A 13,977-nucleotide genomic window follows, 5' to 3' on the forward strand; every position below is an offset into this window, starting at 1 on the left:
TATAACTTTGGAACCGTACAGCATAGAGTTATCAGTCCTGAAATTTTTTTCCACGTTATGCGAAAGACCATGTATAAGAAACTGTATATTAATGTACAATTTAAATAAAGCCATTGTAACCGGACAATGTTACTTGATTAATAATTTTAAAAAAGGATACATTCTAAGTGATCCAGATTTGTCACCAATTACTAATAATTTTTGCACAGAGTCATATGCTAGGGCTGTGGGCGAATGTGGAAATCCATGGCGAAATGTCTGAAAAGAAAAAATAAAATATTCTATTAGCAATTTCATCAAACATAAAATTTACAAAAAAAAATTTGGTGTGGCCAGCACATAGGCGACCGCAATATGTATTGTCTTATTTAGCGAAAGTTTTGTATAAAATAACAAAAATGTTCTTTAAACATTTCTTTCAAACTTTAACGGTTTTCTTAAGGTTAAGAAGCCTTTAATTACCATACTTAGAAAAAATACAAATTTGTCTCTTGGTAGAGTTTCAATTTAAACCATCCAAACTCCCTGTAAGACTTATCAGTTACTTCCAGTAGCAAACAGACTTTGAAAGTTTAATTTCAATAAATTCGATCAATTAGTTCTTTAGATATGATAAAAAATGTTAATCGCTATTGGAAGTGCGATTTTCGAGTTCTTATCCCAAAAATTATTCAGTTTATTGTTTTAACACCCTGAACACCTTGAACTTAAATACCTTATCTCAGGTATCGGAGCAGATACCTGATTTGCCCGTAAAGAAAGATAGCTTGTTGTATATACTGTCAGACGAAGCCTTTATAAAAAATTTCAAGTTAATCGATTGAGGTCCTCTCGTCTGACACATCTCAAGAAACAAAAAGTTGATCAATCCTTGACATAGGCAAAAACTCAGGTAAAATTTTTCATTGAAATCGGTTCAGCTCAAATTGAGATACATGATTGCAAATACAGACAGACCGACAAACCTACATGTAGCTAAAAATAGTTTGTTTACACTTTTTTTATTGTGGAGAATTAATTAAGAATTAACAAAGATTCAAACATTGAATCTATTCGAATTTCCTTGCTTTTATTGCGTTTTGCTTCTCTAGATAGAAAAGTAAAAAGTCAACAAAATATTTTATATTTTTATATTCCTGCGTGATACAAATTTTTTAATTTGGCAAAAACTTGTTTTCGAAAGATTTTAATATGGAAATGAATTAAACTCTACAAAAATACTCTAAATCAATACTCTAAAAAAAAGTTATAATAGTTCCACATAATTTATTGTAAAATTTATTTAATTAAAGTAGTCCTGTTTTATAAAAATTTTATAGTTTCTACTTCGAACTTCAAGTAGATGAAAAATTTTTCAGGAATGTTTGTATTTAATAAACTAAATTAATATGGTCATTTAAAGAAAATTCCTAGTTAAATTCAACTTTTTTCTACTTATGCAAAATAAAATGCAACATTATTGAATCGAGTAATTATAAAACGGAAATATCAATTCAACACACGTCTTACTTAGTGAAGATAAAAAATCATAAGTTCGAGAATGGAAATACTGCCAAAATTTAGAGCACTATCGAATTACAAGCAACAATTCATTCCTAATAAAGTTCTTAATACTTTTGATAACAATAAAGTGGAGTTATATAAGAATTTTTCAGAAATATTGGGTATGAAAATACAGAAAAAAGAAAAAAAAAATTGATTCATAAAAAAAACTTGATATTTTTAGAAACAAAATTGGACATTTATAGTGAATATGAGCAAATTGTTTCCTTTCTTTACCAATTACGACGAGATTATCCTCATCTTGTTAAAGTTATTAATATCGGACTTACCGCTCAAAACCGCGCATTGCTCGTGATAAAGTAATGATTTAAATACGCATATATTTCTAGGAAATCAATATAAAACAATAATACTAAAATTTATAGGATATCACGGCTCGAAAGTATTACATATGACAGAATTTTTATTGAGAGCGGATTACATGCTAATGAATGGATATCTTCAAATGCTGTTTTGGTTTTCATCAATACATTAGTAAATGAATGGGATACATTGCCTCATTATATGACAAATAAAACATGGTATTTTAGTATTTTAATTAATATATCCAATTTTTACATGATTTCTTTATCACTTACATATTTTTATAAACAAAAATTTTTTGAGGCTCATTTTACCGTTAGCAAATCCGGATGGCTATGTTTTTTCTCGCACTAGTAGAGAAAACCGCATGTGGCGGAAAAATCGTCAAAGAATTTTGGACTCAAATTGCATTGGAGTTGATTTAAATCGTAATTTTAGTACCGGCTGGGATAAAAACCAAATTAATATGGATCCATGTGGTAGAAATTATAAAGGTGTTTCACCATTTTCTGAAAGTGAAACAAAAGCTATAAGAGATTTCTTAATACCACAAAAAAATTATATAAAAGCTTACGTCGCATTTCATAGTTACGGACAAGAAATTCGATATTTGTGGTCATATAATGCACCAATAGAAGGAAAAGAAAGATTGTGTGATGTCGCTAAAGAAGCTGTTGCTGTAAATTTTAAAAGCTTATTTTTGATTTTTGAGCGTTCTGATTTATTAAATAAATTTTTTTATTTTAATTTATAGAAAATTAACACAACAACTGGATCAAGAAAATGCAAATATAAACTTTTGGAAAAGCCGATTAAACACTTATTTGGTCTTGGTCGCGATTGGGCTCGTAAAAAACTCAATGTCCGTTATTCATTTACAGTTGAGTTAAGAGATAATGGCGAAACGGGCTATAGGTTAAAACCTATATTTATTTTAAAAACAGGAATCGACGTTTTTAGTTTTATGGATACTATTGCAAAAGCAATTTATGAAGATTATCTCAATGAAAAAAAAAATTGTTTTATTTCTCAACATTTTTATGATTTACTGCAACACCGAACTCATCTTTACAAACGTCCGAAAATGTTCATAAAGTAATCATAATCAAAATTCTATTCAAAGACATGAAAAATAACGACAGACGATAAAAGAAAATTGTTGAATAACATTGCATAAAAAAATAAATTTATATTACTCAATCATATTAACTTGCAGATTGTTGTTAGGTTAATTGTTAAGAATTTTTTTCTATATTTTTTACAACAAATTTTTTCAATTGCTTTTTAGTTCTAAGCATGGGAATTTCTAAGTTTTAGTACATTCCCAAAAATTTTAGTGCATTCCCAAAAAGTGGTTCTTTGACACCGTCAAAGAAAGAAAGATCAAATTTATTAAAAAAATAAATACTAACAAAGGCATTATATTATCTCTTGAATAAAATATTTACGTATACCCCTTCCCGGCATTTCGAAATCATTTTTTTTTTCAGGTTCAATTGTGATATGCATTTACTTTTTGTTCGACAGCTATAAGTTATGTAGGTACATGCTTTCAACAAGCAGTCATTCAGGTCTTAGTTCTAGATTTATTTGCATAAACACAAGTACTTTATATCAAATACATATGTAGCCTTTCATTTATTAAAATTATACAAAATTTATCTGACCATTGGTGCAGTGGTTATGGCACCGGTCCTTTAACCGAAGGGTCTCGGGTTCAAACCCCGGTCAGGACACTATAAAAATTATATTCAATATTATTATTATAACTTAATATACAATACTAATAAATATTATACAAGTAGTTTTCAAATATTCGTAATATTCGATATTAAAAAAAAAACTAAGAAAAATAAACAGTAAATATTAATAACGTCAAATAATTTATATAAATAAAAAACTACGGCAGGCTAGTCACCCACCTAGTTAAACTCTATGACGCTATGAAACTATTGCATGAGAAATCATGCACTAGCCCTATGCTCCTTCTAGGAGTGAAAAAAGGAAAAAAAAAAAAATACAAAATTTACAATTCAGTAGCTCTTAAATATAAGCAGTAAAAAATGAATCAAGTATAAATTTAAAGTAGGACAAATATTCAATTTTGGAAAAAACTTATCAATTCCATTTTGATAAGTTTTTTCTAAAAATAAATTTAATAAAGTTAGCCATTGAAAATGAATTGGTTATTGTTTTGACAAATGCTTAATTTAAATTTAAATAAAATGCATGAAAAAAAGCGAAAAAGTTTTTTTGATAGATATTCTTATGCGCGTAATTAACCGAAAAAAAAATTCTTGCTTTTAATCAAGTCCATTTTTACTAATTTTCATCTCATTAAACTAATGAAATTGGAGATATAAAGCAAAATATTTTTTTAAATATTCAATAACTCCAAAACTTCTGTTATATTAAATAAATTTAAACTCTTTAGGACAGTTAGGTAGGGTTATACTTTTAGGACTGAAGGTATAATCTTCAAACTTACAGAAAGCAATTTTTTCCCCATCTAATTAAAGCTTCTGATAGTGTGATATTCAAAAAATTACTTAAAGAGATTAAAGAAATAATTTTTGATGAAATATATGACATTCGAAACAAGAAAGAACAGTGCACGCCAACATTTTTTATTATTTAAATAGCTGCTTCAAACTTACAAAAAACAATTTTTTCCCCATCTAATTAAAACTTCTGATAGTGTGATATTCAAAAAATTACTTAAAGAGATTAAAGAAATAAATCTAACCATTTTTGATGAAATATATGACATTCGAAACAAGAAAGAACAGCGCACGCCAACATTTTTTATTATTTAAATAGCTGCTCCAGAAATTAAATCAAAGAATATCGTAAAAGAATAGTAAAATACAAAGAAATCTTTGAATGGATTAAAAATAGAAGAATTATCTAGCACATACCAGTATTGTCTGAGATATAGACTCAAGTGTATGTTTTTGATCAGCGTCGAATTCTGAGTCGATTTAGTTTTGTCTGTCCTTCCGTCCGTCCGTCCCAACGATAACTCAAAAACTAATTGAGCTAAGTACGCCAAATTTTCACAAATGATTTATTGTAGTAAATGTCAGAATCCTATTTAAATTGGATGTGATCGGAATTGGATGTGACTAGTTCGGGTAGCTGTCATACAACTTCAAAATTTATTTGACTATATCTTAGAAATTATAAAAGCTTTGGTATTGAAATTTCACACAAGCGAATATATTAGTAGGGCCAATGTGTTTGATAAAATTCGTTGAAATTGCTTGGCTCTTTCTGGTAGCAGCCATACAACTTCTATAGTAGTTTGGCCATATTTAAGAAAATATTGAAAACACAGTACTGAAATTTTTCATAAATTGATATGGCAATGGGTTCCAAAATGGAATAGTGATGCGATTTATGCTGTTGTATGCTGTTTACAGCACTTAGCCTCTCCTATTCAATTCCTATCCTCACCTTCGCGCGGTGGAACCTGTTAACCTGAGCAACCAGCGGAACGATTGGGTAACCAACCCCAGTGTAGTAACTGGTCGGGAACAGACGAGGAAGGAAGAAAAGGTGCTGCCTTGTACGACTCGAGATTGGTTTCTCAAAGGCTAGGAGACGAAAACTCTGATATCAAATGACCTGGTCCTAAAAGTTGGGGGTTGAGCGTGCGGCTAACAACCGAACATCGGAAAAAATAAACTGTTATGGAATCTTCAAATATGCCTCGGATACGAACTGAACATAATGGATACCAGACCCGGAAACGAAATAAGGACAATGATTTGAAATTAGCGACATGGAATGTAAGGACAATGATGCAGGCTGGAAAAATGGATGAAATTGCTGATGAAGTTTTAAAGTATCACATTGATGTAGCAGCATTACAAGAAATAAGATGGAAGGGATGTGGAGAGATTAGAAAACGTAAATATGCATTATATTATAGTGGAAACGAGCAAAATTCAGGGATGTATGGCACTGGATTCATAGTGAATAAGAGTATACAAAAGGGTATAATAGGTTTTAATCCAGTTAATGAAAGAATCTGCACCTTAAGAATCAAGGGAAAATTTAATAATATATGTCTAATATCAGCGTATGCACCTACAGAGGAGGCGAGTGAAACAATAAAAGAGGTTTTCTATGACGAACTAAGTCTTGTATGCGAAAGGGTGTCAAAATATGATACAATTATTATAATGGGCGATTTTAACGCAAAAATAGGCAAGGAAGAGTTGGCACAACGGGTTGCTGGAAAATTTTCAATGCACGAAGAAACAAGCGAAAATGGACACCGATTATTACAATTCGCGAGCGAAACATCTTTAAAAATTAAAAGTACGTCGTTTAAGAGAAAAGAAATACATAAAGGTACATGGAAAATACCTGGTACAAATCTAACGAACCAAATAGATCACGTACTAATATCCACAAGATGGTCATCATCAATAATTGATGTAAGAAGCTGTAGAGGTGCAAACTGCGATAGCGATCACTATCTAGTTAAAACCATACTACGACAAAGAATATCAAACGTAGCAAAAAATAGATTAGTACGAAGAGTCAAATGCAGCGTTCCCACTTGGATACAATTGTATCCATTTGGATACATTTTTGCTTTAAATTTGAGCTTGGATACAAAGATACTCAAATCTGCTAAAATGCCGAAATTGGCTACATTTTAAAATTTTGCTGAAATATGGATACATTTTTTTTCAAACACTAAATAAATATTACAAAACAGTTGAAATGCTGCTAATATTAAACCGCGAAGTTGCTTTATCTTCAATAAATGTTATTTGCTGACTATTCTAAGCAAATTTGTCCGTTTTCATGGTCAATCGTCTTTACCGCATAGTTCAACAACTACAGAAGGCATATATGCATATATTTTTTCTGACCTTAACATTTAAAATATAATAGAAGTTGTATGTGATTTCTTAAAGAATTTACTATAAATAACAAAACTCATATTGTGGAATAAAGCAAATTAATATTAATTATGGGTTAATTTGTACAAAATAAGACGACTTATTATAATAATGCTATTTTACGAGGTTGGATACATTTTGGATACAATTTTTTCTCGAAATTGGATACATTTTGTTTTTACCGAGTGGGAACACTGGTCAAATGGGATAGTGACAAATTAAAAGACAATGAAATAACTCAGCAATTTCAAAACTCCGTCAAGAATCTTATGCATGAAACAGACTATACATTTGAAAATATAGATGATGAATGGAATGAAATTGAAACGGCCTTAATTGAAAGCGCCAGAAATGTTATCGGACAAAAACAAATGCAAAGAAATGCCGAATGGTTTGATAATGAATGTAGAGAAGCCATAAAAATAAAAAATGAAGCGCGACAAAAAACTCTACAAAGATGTACAAGAGCAAATATGGAGAATTATACAGAAAAGAGACGAATAGCTACAAAATTATGCCGAAATAAGAAAAAATTATATATGAAAGAAAAAGTAAGTCAAATACAAAATGAGTACAATCATGGAAACATCCGAAAATTTTACAAAGATATTAACTACGCAACTAACAACTTCCAGCCGAAACTAGCATTATGTAAAGATAAAGATGGAAACATGATTACAGAAGAAAATGAAATCATAAAACGATGGGCAGAGCACTTTAAAGACACATTGAACAAAACAACAGAGGAAAGTCAAGAAGATGAAAATATAATATATACTGCTGAACCCCTAATAGACACACCATCAATGAGTGACGTAAAAAACGCAATAAATAAGCTAAAACACAACAAGGCGCCAGGCGAAGACGCAATAACAGCTGAGCTGTTATGTAAAGGAGGTGAACATTTATTTAAGAAATTACATAATCTAATATGTAATGTATGGTTACAAGAGACTATACCTGAAAAATGGCGCATTAGTATTTTAAGACCAATACACAAAAAAGGGGATAAAACTGAGTGCAATAATTACAGAGGTATTATGCTATTGAATGCTGCATACAAGGTGCTGTCTAATATACTGTATGAGAAAATTAGACCTTACTACGAAGAAATTATAGGCGAATATCAGTGTGGGTTCAGAAATCAGAGGTCGACTGTTGATCAAATTTATCTATTAAAGCAAAATATGGAAAAATGTTACGAATTTGGTCAAGATCTACATATACTATTTATTGATTTTCAACAGGCCTTTGACGGTGTAAATAGAAACAAAATTGTACAATCACTATTAGGACTTGGTATACCCAGAAAATTAGCAAATCTTACTATGGCAACGATGGTTGGGTCAAAAGCGAAGGTAATGATACAGAATTCGGTGTCAAATAATTTTGAAATTCAATCAGGAGTACGACAGGGTGATGCATTATCAGCTATGCTATTTAACCTAGTATTGGAAAAGGCTATAGGAGAAATGGATGGGGGTGGAAATATTTTTACAAAGTCCCATCAAATAATTGCATACGCTGATGATATAGCAATCATATCAAAAAATTACAGGACTCTAGTTGAAACATTCGTGACACTAAAGGAAAAATGCAAAAAATTCGGACTAATAATAAATGAAAAGAAAACAAAGTACCTAAAAATATCGAAACAAGAACACAGAAGAACCGCCCAAAATATCACCATCAACGAACACAATTTTGAGGGTGTTACACATTTCACTTACTTGGGAGTATTAATAAAAAATGACAACAGTATGCACTCAAGCATACAAGACAGAATAACAGCAGGAAATAGAAGCTACTTTGCAAATAAGAAATTATTACAATCGAAATTACTTACAAGACAAACGAAACTTATAATATATAAAACCATTATACGACCAATTGTCACCTATGGATGTGAGTGCTGGACACTTACTGTTAGAGACGAAAATAACCTACGTATATTTGAAAGGAAAATACTCCGTAAAATATTTGGTGCAAAAAGACTAGATAATGGCGAATACCAAAGAAGAACAAATGAAGAATTAAATAATATAATGAAAGACGAAGATATTGTAAGATTTGTAAAAGCACAACGATTAAGATGGGCAGGTCATTTAATACGTATGAATGAAAATCGAGCGCAAATTAAAATATTCAAAGCAAGACCATTACATAACCGGGCTAGAGGCAGACCGAGAGTAAGGTGGAAAGATAATATTGAAAATGATACCAGAAAAATGGGTGTACAAAACTGGCAACATTGTGCACAAGATCGAGTTGTCTGGAGAAATATTGTGAAGAAGGCTAAAGCTCACACCGAGCTGTAACGCTAAATGATGATGATGATGATGATATGGCAATACGACAACTTAAAGTCACATCCTGTCTCATAGTCAACTATGGCATATTCACTCGCACATAGGATAACAAAATTTTTGTTTATTATATAGTTATACCCGTACGAACGTATGTTCGAAGGATATACTAAATTTTTACCGTTTGTAACGCTATTATTTATTAGGTCTGAGATATAGACTGAAGTGTATGTTTTTGATCAGCGTCGAATTCTGAGTCGATTAAGCTTTGTCTGTTCGTCTGTTCGTTCATCCTTCCGTCCGAACGATAACTCAACTTGACTTGAACGATAACTCAACTGACAAACTAATTAAGCTAAGTTCACCAAATTTTCACAAATGATTTATTGTAGTAAGTCCCAGAACATCTGTTCTGCAGTTGCATGAAGAAATTTCCATTAAGATAAATTAGTAGTGTAATAGGCACATTCTTATTGATTCCGCAACTATAATGTTGTATTAGTAAAATTCATAATGTACGAGTAATTAGTGGAATAGGCATAATCCTATAAATATATATGTTCTTGTTATTGTGTGTTTCAATGGATTGTATGTAGCAATCAATGTAAACAAAAAACAAATACTTAGTAATCATGTGAATTACAGTATAAAGCAATGTAGAGAACATTTCGTCGGCAATTTCTTCATGCCTCTGTAGCTCAGTTGGTAGAGCGTCCGCCTAGAAAGCGGTAGGTCGCTGGTTCGAGTCCAGTTCGAGGAGAAAAATTTTTTTAATGAATAATTTTTCTGCCTTTAACTCGTTCCTTTGATTACTTCATCCATCTGTTCTGCAGTTGCATGAAGAAATTTCCATTAAGATAAACCCAGAACCCTATTTAAATTGAACATGATCGGGGTACTGGTTCGGGTAGCTGCCATACAACTTCAAAATTTATTTGACTATATCTTAGAAACCATGAGAGTTGTCGTATTGAAATTTCGTACAAGTACGGATATTAGTAGGGCCAATGTGTTCGATAAAAATCCTTGAAATTGCTTGGCTCCTTGTGGTAGCTGCCATACAACCTCAGAAGTTATTTGGCTATATCTCAGGAACTCTTAAAGCTGTGGTATTGAAATTTCACATAAACGAATATATTAGTAGGACCAATGTGTCTCATAAAAGTCGTTGAAATTACTTGGCTCCTTCTGGTACCTGCCATACAACTTCAAAAGTTATTTGGCTATATCTTAGAAATTATAAAAGCTTTGATATTGAAATTTCGCAGAAGTAAATATATTTGTAGGGTCAATGTGCTTGATGGGAGTTGTTGAAATTGCTTGGCTTCTTCTGGTAGCTGCCATACAACTTTAAAAGTTATTTGGCTATATCTCAGAAAATATTGAAAACACAGTACTGAAATTTTGTATAATTAAAATGGTAATATGGCAACTTAAGCCATAATCATTTTTGGCATATTTATCCGCACATAGGATTATAAATTCGTACGGGTCAACGCTATTTTTTCTCGCTTTAAAACTAAAAAGATTTAAATAATACATAGAATAAAAAAAATTGATAAAAAGCTAAGTTTTTCTGGTTGACTTAAAAGAAAAAAATAATTTTTTTATAGTCTAGTCTGAATTAGACTATATGATATATTAGATACCTAAACCATACAAACATTTTTTTTCATTACAAATTTAAATATTTTAAGACTGAAAACGACGTGAAATTTTTTTTTTCACCGAATTAAATTATGCGACTATATCTCTCATTTGCGAATTCTTTTTAACTATCAGATTTCACTAGTTGTTCAATCATAATTTCTTTTATCTTCATAAGGTCATGAGTTTCTTTTATAATAATCATCTAGATATTTCAAATAGTTCTTTTTGTGAAAACTTTAACCCTGGCCACGTTTTTCTAAGCCTAATTTCAAAATCATATATATTCTTTGAAAAATATTTTTACTAATTTCACGTGCAGTAAAAATGAATAAAAGACATCATATACAGCGTGATTCAGAAAGGTATACAACAACATATACCATTGGTTAGAGGGTCGAAAATGGGTAAAACTTTTGTTCCGGAGTAGGTGCGAAATCTCAAGGGTTTTTGAGATGCGGGGATTTTAACGAATTTTCACGAAATTTCTAGTTATCTAACATTTTTTGATTATAACTTCCGTTCCGAAAAAGATAGGGGCTTCAAACAAACAGTTTCTGAAAGGTCTAGTGAAGAGCTTAAACTAAACATCTTACTTGATTATGTATTTTGTGTATTTTCGGATTAGGGTTGGAAAATTTTTTATGGTACAAAAGATATAGCACGAAAACCTTTTCTATGTCAAGATTTTAAAGGCCCCAATAAAATCTAAAAAGCCAAATAATTTCACTATTTTTGATTTTATTGATTTTAAAAGCAGTATTTATCACTTTTTATTGACTTTTTATTGCAATATCACTCTAATAACATTCTTAAGAACTGTTATTTTGATAAAAATCTGAATTTTAATATTTTTATAGAAATACGTAAATTTTAGGAAAAATTCCCCATGGTTTTACTATTTTACAATTTTTTGCTACAAATAGTCAATTGCTGAAGCTATTCGGGGATTCCAGAAGAGAAATGAACTGAAATAAATTAAATATACAAAGCTTGTTGACCAAGAGGTTAGCTCCCAGAAAAATTGAATGAGATGACAACATGTGGTTCTTTTAGCACTCCGGCAATTTTCGGTCACTTGTTTTGCTTGCAGCATCTCTGAAAAGTTTATTTGCAGAGAAAAGTTCGGAAAAAATTCAAAAATAGTGATTTTTCTCTATAATTTATTGTATTTCAATAAAAATAATAAAATTCAGATTTTTTATCAAAATAACGGTACTTAAAAGTGTTAACGGATTTTTAGGATGATAGTCTATTAAGAAATTAATAGTAGATGATAAATATAGCTTTTCAATCAATAAAAATAAAAAATAATGACAATTTTTTGGTTTATTACATTTTATTAGGGCCCTTAAAATCTTGACATAGAAATGGTTTTCGTGCCATATCTTCTGTACCATAAAAAAGTTTTCAACACTTAGTGGCTTAAATTAAAGCTGGGGAAAGTGGCCAAAGTTCTATAACAAAAAATTCAAAGTTTAAAAAAATTTTTGAACGAAATTACCTGGTTAGAAAAAACTGAAAAAATAAAAAAGGGGAAAAATTTGATTTTTCCTTAAGTTCGAACGATTGTTATTCCGAAAATACACAAAATACATAATCAAGTAAGGTGTTTATTTTAAGCCCTTCACTAGACCTTTCAGAAACTGTTTGTTTGAAGCCCCTATCTTTTTCGGAACGAAAGTTATAATCAAAAAAGCTTAGATATCTAGAAATTTCGTGAAAATTCGTTAAAATACCCGTATCTCGAAAACCCTTGAGATTTCGCACCTACTCCGGAACAAAAGTTTTACCCATTTTCGACCCTTTAACCAATGGTATATGTTGTTGTATACCTTTCTGAATCACCCTGTATAGGATAATCAAAAGAATTTTGAAATTGTCATAGAAATTCATATTTTTGTTATAAAGAACTGTGATGGTGTAAAAAGCCAACAGGAAATTTTTTATAAATTATTATGTGCTAGCATAATAAAAAGTAGGTTATGTGTGTACAGGTTGTCATTCATTTAATTGAATTATATTGTATCTGTAATTTTGGGAACTCGCCAGGATCTAGTAGGTTTATTTCCAAAAATCCTTTGCATGAAAAAAAAATTAAAAACCAACCAACCATATTTGAATAGAATTTTCTACTCTTTATTTCTTTAAGCATGCATGTACATACATGTTGCGGTTTGTAAAACAATAAAAAGGACAAAAACGAATAAAAAAAGGATTAAAAAAACTGATGTTGTTTTTCCTTTTGAAGTTTGTTGTCAATGTCCTTTTTTTGTGTCTTTATAATTTCAAAAATTTTTGTGTTCTACACACTTATGTATACATATATTTATGTAGTACATTATATAAAAATTACATACATATACTTTGTTTCTTTTTTTAAGTTTTGTATCCAATTGTATAAATAGCCGATAGGGAACTTTTATAAAGTTTTTTTCTTCCAATTTGTCCCATGCCTTTTAAATTTTTTGCATTAATAAATTTACTCAAAAAATACTTTTCGTCTATTTATGTTATCAAGTATTCTTATTTAATAAGCTAATTCATAAGTAAATCACAAACCATACAAAAATAAGTAAAAAAAATAAAAATTAAAAAATGCACAGAAAAATTCCAAAATGTATTCGTTTTACACTACAGAAGCATGTCGAAAATTTGGACGTTTAAGTAAACTTCAGAGCTGTACAGCTGCAAAACTCACTTGAAGTCAATTGAAATTTTATACATTCACATGTTAGGCATAGATGTTGTTAATATGGATTTCGGTTAAAAAATGGCGTTGTAGCAAAAATATTCATTATGATAATATTTTTTACATCAAAATATTCAGGGTTTGAAAAATGTTCCTGGCTTTGATTAATTAAATTAACCGGTATTTTAACAGAAATATTGCGAAAATTACTTTATCCTAGTAAAATTCTTTCCAAAATTCTAATTTAAACGAGAAAAAAACTCTGTGATACCCGTACGAATTCATTATCCCATGTGCGAATAAATACGCCATAGTTTCAATACGATCAACTCTCATGGTTTCTAAGATATAGTCAAATAAATTTTGAAGTTGTATGGCAACTACCCGAACCAGTACCCCGATCATGTTCAATTTAAATAGGGTTCTGGGACTTACTACAATAAATCATTTGTGAAAATTTGGTGAACTTAGCTTAATTAGTTTGTCAGTTGAGTTACCGTTCAAGTCAAGTTGAGTTATCGTTCGGACGGAAGGATGAACGAACACA

At 30.3% G+C, this 13,977-nt stretch overlaps 1 protein-coding gene across 6 annotated transcripts in view; it reads right to left on the reverse strand.

Moving 5' to 3' along the window:
- The window catches only part of LOC129605406 (syntaxin-binding protein 5), a 149,709-nt gene that overhangs the window by 64,538 nt on the left and 71,194 nt on the right, over positions 1-13,977 (reverse strand). For all 6 annotated transcript variants that reach the window (XM_055515152.1, XM_055515156.1, XM_055515154.1 and 3 more), the window contains exon 2: positions 161-258. In XM_055515152.1, the coding sequence (XP_055371127.1) occupies positions 161-258 (98 nt within the window). The remainder of the gene's footprint in view (positions 1-160; positions 259-13,977) is intronic.

Source organism: Condylostylus longicornis, unplaced genomic scaffold, assembly GCF_029603195.1.
Source record: "Condylostylus longicornis isolate FDR11 unplaced genomic scaffold, ASM2960319v2 ptg000013l, whole genome shotgun sequence".
In the NCBI taxonomy this organism is placed as follows: Eukaryota; Metazoa; Arthropoda; class Insecta; order Diptera; family Dolichopodidae; genus Condylostylus; species Condylostylus longicornis.